Source organism: Ovis aries, chromosome 23, assembly GCF_016772045.2.
Source record: "Ovis aries strain OAR_USU_Benz2616 breed Rambouillet chromosome 23, ARS-UI_Ramb_v3.0, whole genome shotgun sequence".
NCBI lineage: Eukaryota > Metazoa > Chordata > Mammalia > Artiodactyla > Bovidae > Ovis > Ovis aries.
Genome location: NC_056076.1, coordinates 10,426,475 through 10,444,307, shown reverse-complemented (window position 1 = coordinate 10,444,307; position 17,833 = coordinate 10,426,475). Strand labels below are relative to the sequence as shown.

General features: G+C 34.8%; 1 protein-coding gene across 1 annotated transcript in view; it reads right to left on the bottom strand.

The window, feature by feature from the left end:
• Positions 1–17,833, bottom strand: part of CDH19 (cadherin 19) — a 79,961-nt gene that overhangs the window by 41,389 nt on the left and 20,739 nt on the right. The window contains exons 2-3 of the mRNA XM_004020602.6: positions 8,908–9,208; positions 5,091–5,385 (exon numbers count right to left, since the gene is read on the bottom strand). Coding sequence (XP_004020651.2) covers positions 5,091–5,385; positions 8,908–9,102 — 490 coding nt within the window. The 5' untranslated portion in view covers positions 9,103–9,208. The remainder of the gene's footprint in view (positions 1–5,090; positions 5,386–8,907; positions 9,209–17,833) is intronic.

The following is a 17,833-nucleotide window of genomic DNA, read 5'->3' as shown; positions in this document are numbered from 1 at the left end:
GTCGCTCAGTCGCGTCCAGCTGTTTGAGATCCCATGGATTGCACCTCGCCTTTCTTTCCTGTCCATCACCAGCTCCTGGAGCCTACCCAAACTTATGTCCATTGCATCAGTGATGCCATCCAACCGTTTCATCCTCTGTCGACCCCTTCTCCTCCTGCCTTCAATCTTCCCCAGCATCAGGGTCTTTTCCAATGAGTTCATTCTTCAGGTGCCCAAAGTACTGGAGCTTTAGCTTCAGCATCAGTCCTTCCAATGAATATTCAAGACTGATTTCCTTTAGAATTGGCTGGTTGGATCTCCTTCCTGTCCAAGGGACTCTCAAGAGTCTTCTCCAACATCACAGTTCAAAAGCATCAATTCTTCGGCACTCAGCTTTCTTCATAGTCCAACATTCACATCCATTCATGACCACTGAAGAAACCTTAGCTTTGACTAGGTGGACCTTTGTTGGCAAAGTAATGTCTCTGCTTTTTAATATGCTGTATAGGTTTGTCATAACTTTTCTTCTGAGGAGCAAGTGTCTTTTAATTTCACAGCTGCAATCACCATCTGCAGTGATTTTGGAGCCCCCCAAAATACAGTTTGTTACTGTTTCCACTGTTTCCCCATCTATTTTTCATGAAGTGATGGAACAGCATACCTTGATCTTAGTTTTCTGAATGTTAAGTTTTAAGCCTACTTTTTCACCCTCCCCTTTCACTTTCATCAAGAAGCTCTTTAGTTCTTCTTCACTTTGTGCCAAAAGGGTGGTGTCATCTGCATATATGAGATTATTGGTATTTTTCCTGGCAATCTTGATTCCAGCTTGTGCTTCTTCCAGCCCAGCATTTTGCATGATGTTATTTGCATATAAGTTAAATAAGCAGGAGAAATATATACAGCCTCGACGTACTCCTTTCCCTATTTGGAACCAGTCTGTTGTTCCATGTCCAGTTTTAACTGTTGCTTCTTGAGCTGCATACAGATTTATCAGGATGCAGGTCAGGTGGTTTGGCATTCCCATCTCTTGAAGATTTTCCACAGTTTGTTGTGATCCACACAGTCAAACGTTTTGCTGTAGTCAATAAAGCAAAAGTAGATGTTTTTCTGGAACTCTCTTGCTTTTTTCATGATCCAGTGGATGCTGACAATTTGATCTCTGGTTCCACTGCCTTTTCTAAATCCAGCTTGAACATCTGGAAGCTCATGGTTCACATTCTGTTGTATCCTGGCTTGGAGAATTTTGAGCATTAGTTTGCTAGCGAGTGAGAGGAGTGCAATTGTGTAGTGGTTTGAACATTCTTTGGCATTGCCTTTCTTTGGGATTGGAGTGAAAACTGACTTTTTCCAGTCCTGTGGCCACTGGTGCATTTTCCAGATTTGCTGGCCTATTGAGTGCAGCACTTTCACAGCATCATCTTTTAGGATTTGAAACAGCTCAATCAGAATTCTATCACCTCCATTAGCTTTGTTCCTAGTGATGCTTCCTAAGGCCCACTTGTCTTTTCATTCCAGGATGTCTGGCTCTACTTGAGTAATCACACCATTGTGGTTATCTGGGTCATGAAGAGCTTGCAGTTAGGAATGTTATACAGTACACAGAATGTTGACAAAATCACCACGAGGCCAATGATATGTCTTTCATGGAAACAATCAATGATTGTTTAAAGTGTCCCTTTCCTTATAATACCAGTAAAGATAGATAACGGACACTTGGTGATTGAGTATTATATTTCATGTGTATTATTCAATCAGTCTATGAAGCATGGTGTATGTCATATATATAATCTAAACTGTTTAGCCTCTATTTACTCATTTGATCAACATTTTCGTGTACTCTCACTAAAACTGATAAGGTTGACTCTACAACATTAATAGGTCAAAAATTAAATTCTCTCTAAACTATATTAGAAATAAATATATTTTTAAAGGATAAATGACCTATATGTACATTAATGAAAGATATCTTATGCAGACTATTTTAACCTGAAGTATATCATCAGGATATCCTTCATCCACATTTGGATCATTTGATCAGTTTCTCAGATTAACTGTGTTTTATCATATGGCCCTCATTCAGATTTAATCATGTCTTAAAAAGAACTACATTCACTGCCCATATGTCTCACACATTCTGAAAGAAACTGGAAGTAAAACAATAGATGTCTACAAAATTCACTCTGGCTTATTGTAATGAAAGAATTAATATTTAAAAAAAATTAAAAATCAGTGACAAATGCTTCTAGTACAAGTTGCAAATATATATATAGGTGTGAGTAGGGTGGTCCGTGGTAGAACTGGAGAGCTGATCACCCTGCTTAGAACTACTGTGACAATGCAGAATGATTATGAAAATTGTGTGCTAAGGGAAGGAGTAATAACCCAAAACCTGTATATGTGTACACTGAATTCTCTCACCCTTATTTCCTATTATTCTATCTTATGACACCACTCTATAATTAGAATTGGGCAATTTATGGAAACTCTTACAAAGTTAAATTGAATAACTTCTTGAAGTTCAGTTAGCAAGGAATGTATACCAGAGAGAGGGAAAGCCTTCGCTTGGTGACTGAAAGAGCTAAAAGTCACTGAATTTCTGAGTTGTCACCACAGCTTGGTCACAGATGACCAAACTATTTGTAAATGCAAAGAGCCAATGATTGGACTCTTGAAGTGATTGGATCTCCTAAATCAATTTTTATCTATCTTGTTATGTGAAGAAAGTATAATTACAAAAAATCACTTTCTCAGGTTTTAATAAGAGCAATTCCTCAGTTTACTTAATCCTTTAATAAACTTACAACATAGCATGTAATATAAAAACCTGTGTCCTTATGTCTCCAGCATTGGCAGGAAGGTTCTTTACCACTAGTGCCACCTGGGAAGCAGTTTATAACAACAAAGTATGTAATACAGTAAGTCTGCATTCTATCCATTACATTGATAGTTGATATTGTTTTCCTATATTATCCTTTAGAGATTTTCTCAAAAATGCAAAATTTAAATCAACTTGGTTGTTCTGAATAGCCTCTTAATCTTCAAGGTAGTTGTTGCAAAGGACTTTATGAAAATAAAATTTAAGATGTATATTTGACTTTGTCCACTTTATCAGACATATTGTCTGGCAAAAACTTATTTTGTGTATGTAAACTTACATGTAAACTTGCACAAATGCTTGGAAAAAAATCACTCTTTTCTGTTGATTTTATTCAACCTCACAGCAGCTTCCATGCAGTTGTAGGATCTCTTCTTTGGCAACATTGCTTCTCATGTCTTTCTTTTCTTATATGGCTGTCTAATTCCACTGATTCTCCTTCACCAGTCAACTCCTTTATATCTAGCGGTTCTGTCACCCTGTATATTTTCCTTTCCCTACCTACATTCTTCGCCAAGATTTCATCCATTGCCATGTGCTCTGCATCTCTCTTCACTGTGCCATGGGAATTTTTTCCCAGAACATGGCATGGCTGGCCTCTTTGGATCATTTTCTGTAAATATTACTTCCTAAATGACCCCACTTTGTCCAGTCAATTAGCCATCATCATATTTTGCTCATATTTAACAGTTTAATAACAGATAAGGTCAAATATTACCTGACTTCTTTAAAATAGTTGCTTACAGTTTGTACACTATAATTAAAATATAAGGTCTGTTAACTAGCAATTACTTCATATGTTTCCTTTACAACCAAATCCCCAGTCTCACAAAAAATTCCTAGAACATGTTAGATCTATAACATATGTTTGTTGAAGAAGGAAAAGAAAAGAGCTAGGAGGAAAAGGAGAAGGAGGATGAGAAGGATGGAAGGAGAAAAAGCAATGTATCTCTGTCTGGTGATCAGACAGGACAATACTAATTCATCATTTATATCTAAGGATAATTGGCCTTGATATATATTGAGGTGAGGTGAAGTCGCTTAGTCGTGTCTGACTCTTTGCGACCCCGTGGACTGTAGCCTACCAGGCTCCTCCGTCCATGGGATTCTCCAGGCAAGAATACTGGAGTGGGTTGCCATTGCCTTCTCCAGGAGATCTTCAAGAATACTGGAGTGGGTTGCCATTTCCTTCTCTAGGGGATCTTCCCGACCCAAGGATCAAACCCAGGTCTCCCACATTGGAAGCAGACGCTTTAACCCCTGAGCCACCAGGGAAGCCCATTTCCACAGCTAAATTTGTTTATGCTGGTGTTAAAAATCTATGTTTTGAATACATGTAGAAATGGGTCTTTAAATTGCTAGTTGTTAAAGGGTGAAGAATCAGGAAAGTATATTATGGAATCTACATTTTTAGACATGCTGGATAATGGATCAAATTCAGATAAGGCAGTGTTAAAGCACCTTAGCATAATTTAAAAATCATTATTGAATTACACTTAAATAAATTCATTTATCACAATTAAATACATTTTATGAATTAAAAATTATATACTATTTGTTGTTTTGTTACAATTTTCTGACAAAAAAAGAGTGGACAAATTTTGTATGATTGTATGATAATTTTCCCCCTGTTGGAAACAAGTCTGATTTCCAAGGCAGTCAATTATTATATCTCATGAAAAGCATTTTCCTTTACAAGTATTTATAGTTAAAGTATTTATTAAACTGATATTGCGTTTGAAAAAGAAATTTAAAAATGGATGTGGCTACACCGAGATCTTCAACTGTTTTGTTTTTAGTTTTCATGATCCCTCGTTTGGATGATTATAGATTTTTGTCTTATAAAATGGTTTCTCTTATTTTTAAATGGAGATGATCCTGGTTTTTTTTTTTTTGAGATTCAAAAGTATATTTTGGAAAGTAAATTCTTATACTGAAGAAACTAATAAGTGAACAAGTTAAATAATTTCATGTATCACTCAAACATGTTTAACCATTTTTTATTGAAGACTGAAATTATATTTTAACAAGACAAATTACCTAATAATAAATAGTATTATTGCTTATAAAATTTTAGTGTATAGTCAAATTTTTCAAATATTTTACTTAACAGATTTGCAGAAGGAAGTACCCAGGTAGAACTTTAAATAATTCATGTTCAAAACATATGCTTGAAATTTTAAATTTGTTTTCATTGTTAACAGGTACATCTTTGATGTAAATTAATATGCAATACCTTCTGGAGACATCTCTGGTACAATGGCCTCATAAGGTTCATCTAGGAATTTTGGTTCATTGTCATTGATATCCGACACTCTGATGACAAATTCAGACTCAGGTTCCACAGCCCTTCCAGTAGTGGTGTCGATTACCTGGGCTCTGAGAGTGTAGAGGGACCGTTCCTCTCTATCAAGCTTCTCTACAGCATATATGTCACCTGTTCTTTCATCAATGGCAAAAATATTTCCAGCTCCAACTCCCAAAAGCTTGTACTGGAAAGAGTTGTTTCCATTGTCTAAATCAGATCTTAGCTGCAAGTGCAAAGAGAGATAATTTACTGTCTAGATATGTTAAAATAGATATATTTTACCTGTTTCATTTTCATGTTTGTTAATTATTCTCCAAACTAATAATTTCATATAATTCCCATATTGTATTCAGTTCAGTTCAGTCACTCAGTCGTGTCTGACTCTTTGCGACCCCATGAATCACAGCATGCCAGGCCTCCCTGTCCATCACCAACTCCCGGAGTTCACTCAGACTCGCGTCCATCGAGTCAGTGATGCCATCCAGCCATCTCATCCTCTGTTGTCCCCTTCTCCTCCTACCCCCAATCCCTCCTAGGATCAGAGTCTTTTCCAATTAGTCAACTCTTTGCATATTAGATGAGGTGAAATGTTAAATTTAAGATTAAAATCTATCACCAGGAAGATGACTCTGAAATTTCACTGTAAAGCAGTATACAAATTTTATTACTCTAAATAGATGATTCCAATTAGAAACTATAATGATTGAAAAACAAAGTCTCTTTTATACATTATGCACAACACAGCCAGTTCATGTTTACTCAGATGATTACATTTTTAGTCATTAAAACCATACTCTCAAATATTTATATTAGATTGGGATCTAGAGACAGTTAAAGAGATAATGACTTACATAAATTTAAATAGTGATGTTCTATCTCTAGGCTAAAAACACATAGAAGACATGGAAATATTAGTAAGAAAATTAGGGAGCATGTTGAGACTATGATAATAATCTCAATCATCCATAAAATCTGAAAATTGCTTTATATTAGTTTTTTCAATTAATTCTCATACTAATATTGTAAAATACATATTGTTGATTTAATAAATTCTTTGAATAGAGAAGAGAAGTGAGATTTAAAAATATAAAAACTTTCATAGAGTTTTATGGTTTGGGGGTTGAATTATGATTTGGACCAAAGCCCTGTTTGACCCCAGACCCTCGCCTACACAGCCCCTCCCCTCTTACAAACATGGTCTTTTAGTCCTCAAATTTAAGCCAAGTTAGATCTAATTCTTTCTTTCCAATGTAGTCCACTTAATTCTCAAATGTACCTATTCTTTGGCTCTCACTAAATAGCTTATTTATCCTAGTGTTAATGAAATTTTGAACTTTATATGTTAAAAAAGGTTATGATATAGATAATACTACATGACTTTTCATATCTAACTCATTTTACATGAAGAAAAGAAGCATTAGAGAGTGACCTCCTAATTATCATGAATCCATGGTTTTCTTGATTCCTTATTCATATTCCAGTTTTTGAATGTGTGTGTGTGCTCATTCATGTATGACTCCTTGTGACTTCATGGAATATAGCCCACCAGGTTCCTCTGTCCATCCTATTCCAGGCAAGAATACTGGTGTGTTCCTGTTCTCCTCTGTACATGGAATTTTCCAGGCAAGATTACTGGTGTGGTTTGCTATTTCCTCCTCCAGGGGATCTTCCTGACCCAGGGATCGAACTCACATCTAATGCATTGGCAGGTGGATTCTTTACCACTGTGCCAGCTGGGGAGCACTATTTATGAATATGCCCTTCTTCAGAGTAAGAGCTTCTCTGAAAATATATACAGTAAACCAATAGACACAAGCTTAATTTCATAATTTTTCTGACAGCTCAAGGTACAATGTATCATTATTCTGGACTAATTAATACATTTTTCTATGTGGGGAGAATATCTCAAGATAGCAAAATGAGCAATTTAATATTATAATGCTGTCTTGAATCATTGTTTTACAATAAAAGAAACAAATTGGAAATAATGAAAAAAGAATTACAGCTTTTAAATTTTGAAAGTCCTTACTTATTAATAAAAGTGAAGTCCACATCCCCTAATGATGAGAAATTAAGGAAAACAAATGTACTTTCTAAAATAAGTATTAGAAATGAGAAGAATCACATGCCCTGGTTTCCAATATCATTTCAATATAGTTTGAATATCAGGATCAAGGAAAGTCAGATTTGGTCATGGATAAATGCATTTCTAGTATATTCAGTTTGATTGTCATAGATCAGTGAGCCTGATCTTTTTAGGATTCAGATTTAATTTAAAAAAAACCATAATTTCAACATCTTCTATTTATGTCACAAAATGCATAAGTTAAACACATTTCAATTTCATTATTATACATTTTCTATTTTTCCATTCAAAACCATTTTTGCAATTATGTATTTACAATCAATTTGGAAAATCTTATTTGACTAAATCTTTACTTCATTGTGCTTCCAAATTTTAACCCCTTTTAACAAACTGATCAAAAAGAAAGTGATTTTTGGACATATCAGCTATATTGTCTTTTTACCAGCTCTGTCACTACAAACATGTAAATATTTGCTATAACTCTCCTTTAAACAGTTACTGTTTAAGCCTAATGAGGTTGTTTAGAGGAAAGATATCTGTTAGAATATTTTCATAAATATTTTTACAGAATGAAAAAGCTAAATGCTATATGAAAGGAGGAAATAAAAGTTATCTGTAGTGAGCAGAAGCAAAAAAAGAAATGAGAAAATGTGAATTAATCACATCACTAGTCCTCATTTTGATTGCACTGATGCACTTCCCTTAGAGCCTTACCACTGAAAGTCAAAAAAGGCGTGAGAAATATTACTTATACCAGATACACACACACACACACACACACACACACACACACACACACACCCCAATGACTGAAATTGGCCTAAAATCCTAACCAAGGTCGTTGGTTGAATGTAGTCATATATTTGGCTAATGGGCTAGATGAACTCATGTGGAATCCAGACAACACACTAACACAGAAGTTCTTTTGAAAGGGCTAGAAGGAGGGAGTTAATGAATTTTGAGTGCTTCACCCTTTGGGCCCAATTAAATTTTAGTGCTAGTTAATTAGTGGTTAAACTTATTTGAGTTCATTCATCCAGAGAAAGAGCCTTACAGAGAAGAAGACATGATATTATAATTACCTCTGTTTAAAGAAAATCAACTAAGAATAAAAACTGAAAACATGAATAGGAAATGTTTTGTGTCATTAAGGACATTTTCTTAAAATGTTTTTATAGAGAGAAGTGAAATAATTATTCATTTTACTTCAACTTCACTAATCAAATGAAGTGTGTAGGTTCTTCAAGCTACATGACTGTAAAAGTATTTGGTATTAATCTATTTCATTAAAAATTAATGAGGAGTAAATCAACAGCCACTTAGCATAATGGAAAATACAGCTAAATACTGTTGGTAAACATTACTGTTGCTTTGATCCATTACCAAAAATAACACCATCAGATTTCCAGATGTTGATAAAGGCTGCATTTTCACATGAGAGACTAAAGTGAAATTTGAAATGCAGAGCTTTCTCTCTTCTTCAAGTTTTGTGAATATTTTTGGTGTTTGCAAATATTAAACAATCAGTTATGCTGTTGTTTGAGCCTTTCTAATAGTTCCACTGAGAAAATGAAAAATTCATCAAATACTGAAGCCTCCACAACTCATTCGATTAGATTTACAAGGTTATTTCCAGTAGCACTTTCAGAAAATCAGTACCTGGCCAATGTGATGTCTGGTCTTATTCATTTCCTCTGGTACAAAAAACTGGTTCCACATCCAGCCACGCCTGATTCTCAAGTGAGATCCCGCTGGGTGCCTCACCTCCTCTGTTTTAGAGTTTTCTGTTGCTATAATGTAAGGCCATAGGAGAGGAATTCCGAACATAAAAGGCAGCAATAACCAACAATTCATTTTGCTCTGGATTCCAAATGGTACTCTCCAGGGGAAATAGTGTGCTGCAAACAAAACTCTTAAGCTCTCTTGTAATATTTTCAACTCTTACGTATCTTCCATATTCCTAGAGAACAGAATAAAACAATATTTTGAGATTTAAAAAATAACACTTTGACTCTGTGGGAGAAAGTGAGGGTGGGATGATGTGAGAGAATACTGAAATATGTATATTATCATATGTGAAACAGATCGCCAGTCCAGGTTTGGTGCATGAGGCAGGATGCTCAGGGCTCGTGTGCTGGGATGACCCTGAGGGATGGGACGGGGAGGGAGGTGAGGGGGGTTCAGGATGGGGAACATGTGTACACCCATGGCAGATTCATGTCAATGTATGGCAAAAACCACTACAATACTGTAAAGTAATTAGCCTCTAATTAGAATAAATAAATCTAAAAAAATAATAAATAAATTCTCCTGAATCACCTAAAAACAAAACAAATACTTTCTCACAGAATTATTGAAGGCAGGATAAAACTTTTGCATCTGTAAAAATGGGACAAAATATGCATTTATTTTCCAGGTAAGCTAGTTAATCATATTTTGTAGGAATAATTTGAATGGAACAATTACAAATTTCTGCCTAGTTATTGTTATAAATCTGCCTGAAGGTGGAAAAGTTGCCCTACCAATCTCCTTGACTGATAACTGGCACTGATAAATTTTTAAAAGTTTAACTAGCTTACTTCTTTCTATTTCAGTAAAACTCAAACTCCATTAAATCAACTATCAAACCAGGTAAAAATGTGACATTTCTCTTTTTCAATTCAGTTTCTTAAATTATGATATTTTACATAGCTAATTAAATAGAAAAAAAAGAAAATTCAGCTTAAGACCTGGGGGACTTAAAATTTTATACTGATTCATAATCTTGATGTTATGAAATACTTTGCAAATAGAAACTCTAAGATATTTTTATATTGCAAATATATACCAAAGAAATGTTTTTCATCTTAACAAAGAAAGAAAACCATTTATAGAAAATAAAATAAAAATTTCAGTGCTTGGGTAACATGGCTAAATGTTTATAATAAGTAAAATGGAGATGAAAGGTATCTTTCAGTATTTAAATAGAAGATGAGGATGGGATGATTTGAGAGAATAACATTGAAACATATTTATTACCATATGTGAAACAGATCACCAGTCCAGGTTCGATGCATAAATCAGGGTGCTCAGGGCTGGTGCATTGGGATGACCCAGAGGGATGGGATGGGGAGGGAGAGAAGAGGGGGTTCAGGATGGGGAACACGTGTACACTCATGGCTGATTCATGTCACTATATGGCAAAAACCAATACAATATTGTAAAGTAATTAGCCTCCAACTAAAATAAATAAATAAAAATGAATTTAAAAAATTAAGACAAAAACAAACAAAAAAACCCAAAAAACAAGCTAGGGACTTTTCCATTTAGAACTTCCCATTTACCTGATACTGATCATACCAACTCTCCATGACATGATTGGTAATTCTCACCTTTAAATGAAACAGAATAACTTTTCATTTCCCATATTTACATAGTCTCCACATAACCAAATTGGCTTTGTTGGGATTAAGGAAGAAAAATCCCTGGAGAAGGAAATGGCAACCCACTCCAGTATTCTTGCCTGGAGAATCCCACGGACAAAGGAGCCTGGTGGGCTACAGTCCACGGGGTCACAAAGAGTCGGACACGACTGAGCGACTTCACTTTCACTTTCGCAGAAGAAAAATAGTTTTGTCAGATCTAACAATGCCCTAATCAACAGAAAAGTCATAAAATCTTTTTCAGTTAGGAGTCTTTCATATGACCTTGTTTGAATTTTCTCCATGTATCTTTGATTGTCCCTGATAGATTTCTTAGGTCTTTGGCTCCTGTTAGTAAGAGATGTTAAAAAAGGCTAATTAACAAAAAACATACTGTTGTTAATGGGAATTCCATGGTCCCTCTCTAATTCCTTCAAGCAGATATATTCTTTGTTATAAGTTTACTTAATGAAAATAAAGAAAAAATTCACCTGTGGTAAAAATTAAATATTAATTTTACCCTATGTTAAATATTTGAAATTTTAATTATGTCTGTTGCTTAGAAATTGATAAAACACATATTTCTGATAGCAATGAACAATGAAAACATTTGGAACAAGTACAGTTTTCTTTATGAAAAGATAATTTGTATAAATTTGGAAAACTATCACTAGCAGTGATATGTATTACACTTAAAATGTCAGGTAAATACCATCAAAGTTAACTTTATATTATGGTATCTTCATACATTTAAGCACAAAATAGTATAATGAACAGCTATATGCCATCATTTAGGTTCAAAATTATCAAGACATGATCAGTCTTGCTTAATCTGTATACACGCCTATTTCCTGATATTAAAAAAATTTTGAAATGTCCTATCATTTTAATGATTCATTACACACACAAGCAAACTTAGGCACACATGGCATATGTATATATGTGTGTATGTGTGTACCTTTTTTTTTACTTTTTAGTTTATTTTTTAAATTTTAATATCTTTAATTCTTACATGCGTTCCCAAACATGAACCCCCCTCCCACCTCCCTCCTCATACTATCAGCAGTTGTATGCCAATAAAATGGACAACGTGGAAGAAATGGACAAATTCTTAGAAAAGTACAATTTTCCAAAACTGAACCAGGAAGAAATAGAAAATCTTAACAGACCCATCACAAGCACGGAAATTGAAACTGTAATCAGAAATCTTCCAGCAAACAAAAGCCCAGGTCCAGACGGCTTCACAGCTGAATTCTACCAAAAATTTCGAGAAGAGCTAACACCTATCCTCCTCAAACTCTTCCAGAAAATTGCAGAGGAAGGTAAACTTCCAAACTCATTCTATGAGGCCACCATCACCCTAATACCAAAACCTGACAAAGATGTCACAAAAAAAGAAAACTACAGGCCAATATCACTGATGAACATAGATGCAAAAATCCTCAACAAAATTCTAGCAATCAGAACTCAACAACACATTAAAAAGATCATACACCATGACCAAGTGGGCTTTATCCCAGGGATGCAAGGATTCTTCAATATCTGCAAATCAATCAATCTAATTCACCACATTAACAAATTGAAAAATAAAAACCATATGATTATCTCAATAGATGCAGAGAAGGCCTTTGACAAAATTCAACATCCATTTATGATAAAAACTCTCCAGAAAGCAGGAATAGAAGGAACATACCTCAACATAATAAAAGCTATCTATGACAAACCCACAGCAAACATTATCCTCAATGGTGAAAAATTGAAAGCATTTCCCCTAAAGTCAGGAACAAGACAAGGGTGTCCACTTTCACCGCTACTATTCAACATAGTTCTGGAAGTGTGTACCTTTTTTAAAAATCAAAATTAACTACTAAAATTTTAGAATGTCTTCAATACAATCAAATATTCAAACAATACTCAAATTAAAATTATTTAAACATCTTTGAGTCAAGATTCAGCTGTTTTCACACCATGTAGTTTGTTGAGACATTTGTTAAATCTCATTTAACCCACAAGTCTCATCACACTAAATTTAACTTTTCTTTCCATTTATGTGTTGAGAAAAGTAATTGATCCCATGGATTTTCCCACATTATGGATTTTTCTGACTGCATCCCCACAGTGTGGTTTAATATATTTCTTTATTCACTTTAAATTAGTAGAATCTTGATTAGATGTAATTTTACATATTTGTCAACAATACTCATAACTGATACTCTACATTTAATATTGCTTCATATCTGAAGGCAAGAATTTCTTACTTTTGTCACATGTTATTTCCAGTCTTGATGTGTTCTTGTTCCTAAGTTTCATTATTAGCTTCATGTACTGGCACTTGAACCATTTATTATGAATTTCCTCATCACTCTTTCTTTTAAAGTTTTGCCGGTTATTGATGATAACTGTCTAAATCAAATATTTTAGTGACCACATAATGAAACACAAAAAAGAAAGAAAAAAAAAAAATGAAACTCCTAGAACTGAATGATGTAATACCTAAGATCAAAATGGTTATATCAAAAGATCAAACATTATAGAAGAAAACACCATTGATTTTAAAGATTATTTTTTAAATTGTTCAAATTAAAGTAGAGAGATAATAGCAGTAGGAGAAAAAATGATTTTTAACAATAAAGATAATTTCAATAACTATGGAATGATTTCCAATAGTATAACATTTATATAATTGGAATCCAAAAGAGAAAAGAGAGAAAATAATAATAACCAATGGTTTTTCAAATGTGCAGAACAATACCACACTTAAAAAGACACTCAACAAACAAGTAAAAGAAAAATCAAAGAAAATCATGGTATTGTAAAATTACTAAAAATAAAATGTAAAGATAAAAAAGGAAACAATGAGAATGTCTATTAAATGCTCATCAGAAATAACTGATGAAAAGAGAGTGACGCCCATAAAGTTCTGAGAGAAAACCTTCCAACCTATAATTATATATCCTTCAAAATCAAGGTACTATAAAGCACATTAGAATTAATCAACAGCACAACTGCACTGTAAAACTATTAACTGGAAACTCTTCAGAATGAAGGACATGTGGACCAACATAAAATGACGAATTAGAAGGAAATATTAAATATGTATAGATAAATATAAAAGGCTATTTTTATTTTTATTAATACTTTAAAAATATATATTATTTATAAATTAATAACAATATTACATGGTATATAACATGTAGAATAAAATCAGTGCTGATAATGGTGAAAATAAAGGGATGTGGGAAATTACATTATCTATTATTCAACTTATCACATTATAGATAAAGTGATGTAGCAATTGCTCAAGTAGGCTGTTGTGAGAAATGATGCATGCACACCAAATTCACTAGAGCAATCACTGAAAATAAACAAAATGCCATATCATGGGACCAAGAAAGGGAAAGTAAGATTCTAGAAATTTTTTATTAGTGCAATAATAAACAGGAGAATGCAGGAGAAGAAGTAAACTCAAGATTGTATAGCAACTTCAACCAAATAAGTCACTGCAGTAAAATGAGATTAACAAAACACTACAAATAACATGCAGTGTTTGTCAGTTTGGAATTTGAAAACTTAACCCAACAATGTACTAAACAAAGCATGTAATTATAAATACACAGATAGGCTGTAAGGACAAGGAGGAGAAAAATGTACCATAAAATAATAGTCATAAGTTAGTGGAAATGCTGTATCAGTATCTCAGAAACAAGACCTCAAGATAAGAGTTATATCATTTGACATAACAAGAGCATTTACAAAGACTATAAAAGGAAATTTATCAAATAGGCCTAACATTCCCAAACATAAGTGAATTTAATACCAGAGCTTTGGAATACATGAAGCAAATATCAATAGAACTAAGGAGAAGTAAATAGTTATAATTGTGGTGTAGTTAACACTGGCCTCCTCTATTGAAATGCGAACTGAACAAGAAAAATCTCTGAGAATAAAAAGAAAATTAAAAGCACAATCAATCATCATCAAATAATTAAGACTATAGATTGCTGTACCAAATGGGATATAGTTCTCATGGGCTGCTGGTGAGAATGGAAGCTGGCACAACTGGTGTAGAAAACAGGTTTTTAAGTTAAAAACTTGAATATACACCAGCCATATGACCCAGCCATTCTATTCTCAGATATTTGCCACAGATGAATAAAATTACACGTCCAAGCAAAGATATTTACCAGAATGTTTCAGTTCAGTTCAGTTCAGTCGCTCAGTCGTGTCTGGCTCTGCGACCCCATGAATCGCAGCACGCCAGGCCTCCCTGTCCATCACCATCTCCCGGAGTTCACTCAGACTCACGTCCATCGAGTCAGTGATGCCATCCAGCCATCTCATCCTGGGTCGTCCCCTTCTCCTGCTGCCCCCAATCCCTCCCAGCATCAGAGTCTTTTCCAATGAGTCAACTCTTCGCATGAGATGGCCAAAGTATTGGAGTTTCAGCTTTAGCATCATTCCTTTCAAAGAAATCCCAGGGCTGATCTCCTTCAAAATGTTTAAAACAGCTTTATTTAAAATTGCCCAACTGACTACAAATCAAATGACTAGCAACAATTCAATGTATTAAGTGTGGTACATCCATGGGGTGTAATCGTGCTGAATAGTAAAAATAAATGAACTATTGATGCACAAAGTAACATCCCCAATAGTTACGCTGAATGAAAGAAGCTTGACAAAAGATAATTCAGATTGCGTGTTTCCATCTGTATAAAATTCTAGAAAATTCAAACCTATTACAATGACAGAAAACAGGTAAGTTCTTGAGAGAGCATTGAGCTGGAGAAGAAGGAGGGAATACCAAGGGTCTTAAGAGAAAATCGAGAGGTGATGGCTTTGTTCATTATCTTGACTGTGATTATGGTCTCACAGAAGTATAAATATCCCAAAGGAACCCAAATTAACTTGAATATGTGTGGTTTGTTCTGTCAGTTATCCCTCATTACTGCTGCTAAAAAATTTTGATTTATTTCAATGCTACTCTCTCAAATCTTCCTACCTTTTCCTCCCCACTATTGCATCCAAAAGTCTGTTCTTTTGCACTCAAACGTATGCATTAGGGCTTTCCTGCTGGCTCAGACAGTAAAGAATAAACGAGCAACGCAGAAGACCCAAGTTCGATCTCTGGATGGGGAAGATCCCCACTCTCCCCTTCCCCCACTGTGTCCAAAAGTCTGTCTTTTTGCATTGAAAGTTCCAGTGGGAATTTGTTATATGAGGCAGGGAACCCAAAGCCTGTGTGCTCAGTGACAACATAGAGGGACAGTATTGGGGAGGCTTCAACATGTTAGTAGTTTGACCAAAAAAGTGTAGGGTTTTAAAGAAGACATTGTGCTAGATTAAAAGATGTTTAAGATACAAGAGCAAGTGTAAAGTGAGGACATTGTCTAGATCTTGATTTGTAGAAACACATTCTTATCCTTACATTTTTATAAATCTCTAACATTTAATATGAATTGGTTATTAGATGATAAATAAAAATATTGCTACTTTTGCTTGTCATTGTTTTTCTGGTCAACAACTGATAATTTTTGGTCCTCCTGATAATTAATATTCTTGAAATTGGTTAATGAGTATTTGCACTGCATTTTAACTGTATTTAAAACATATTTTCAACAATAAAAATAACAATTTATTTTATATTTATAAAATCAATATGATGCACAGAAAGTATTAAATATTTTAGTACCAGCAGTTGATGAAATATACAAAAAACAGAACTCTATAATAAATTAATGAAATTAAAAATTTGGGCAACCACTGAATTGGCATACCAGATGGCTCAAAGGTAAAGAATTCACCTATAGTGCAAGAGACACAAAAGACTCTTGTTTGATCTCTTCATCAGGAAGATTTCCTGGAGAAAAAATGGCAACCTTCTCCAATATTCTTGCCTGGAAAATTCCATGGACAGAGGACCCTGGCAGACTATACTCCACACGGTCATGAAGAACTGGACACAACTGAGCACATACATGGACACGGTGGAGATAATTTGTCTAAATTTAGTATTATTTAAAAGCTAGTTTACTTTATAAACTAACAGCTATTTTCTTTACCACTTTATACCTCAAATAAAATTTTAAATTTGTCCACTTAGTGGCAAATATAAACTGAATTATGCAGGAAAAAATGTATAAAAAATTGAAGTTCAAATTAAGGCACCATGGAACACCAAACCACCTGACTTGCCTCTTAAGAAATCTGTATGCAGGTCAGGAAGCAACAGTTAAAACTGCACATGGAACAACAGACCGGTTCCAAATAGGAAAAGGAGTATGTCAAGGTTGTATATTGTCATCCTGCTTATTTAACTTAAATGCAGAGTACATCATGAGAAACGCTGGATTGGAAGAAACACAAGCTGGAATCAAGATTGCCGGGAGAAATATCAATAACCTCAGATATGCAGATGACACCACCCTTATGGCAGAAAGTGAAGAGGAGCTAAAAAGCCTCTTGATGAAAGTGAAAGAGGAGAGTGAAAAAGTTGGCTTAAAGCTCAACATTCAGAAAACGAAGATCACGGCATCCTGTCCCATCACTTCATGGGAAATAAATGGGGAAACAGTGGAAAGAGTGTCAGACTTTATTTTTTTGGACTCCAAAATCACTGCAGATGGTGACTGCAGCCATGAAATTAAAAGACGCTTACTCCTTGGAAGAAAAGTTATCACCAACCTAGATAGTATATTCAAAAGCAGAGACATTACTTTGTTGCCTAAGGTCCGTCTAGTCAAGGCTATGGTTTTTCCAGTAGTCGTGTATGGATGTGAGAGTTGGACTGGGAAGAAGGCTAAGTGCCGAAGAATTGATGCTTTTGAACTGTGGTGTTGGAGAAGACTCTTGAGAGTCCCTTGGACTTCAAGGAGATCCAACCAGTCCATTCTGAAGGAGATCAGCCCTGGGATTTCTTTTGGAAGGAATGATGCTAAAGCTGAAACTCCAGTACTTTGGCCACCTCCTGAGAAGAGCTGACTCATTGGAAAAGACTCTGATGCTGGGAGGGATTGGGGGCAGGAGGAGAAGGGGACGACCAAGGATGAGATGGCTGGATGGCATCACTGACTCGATGGAAGTGAGTCTGAGTGAACTCTGGGAGATGGTGATGGACAGGGAGGCCTGGCGTGCTGCTATTCATGGGGTCGCAAAGAGTTGGACACGACTGAGTGACTGAACTGAAT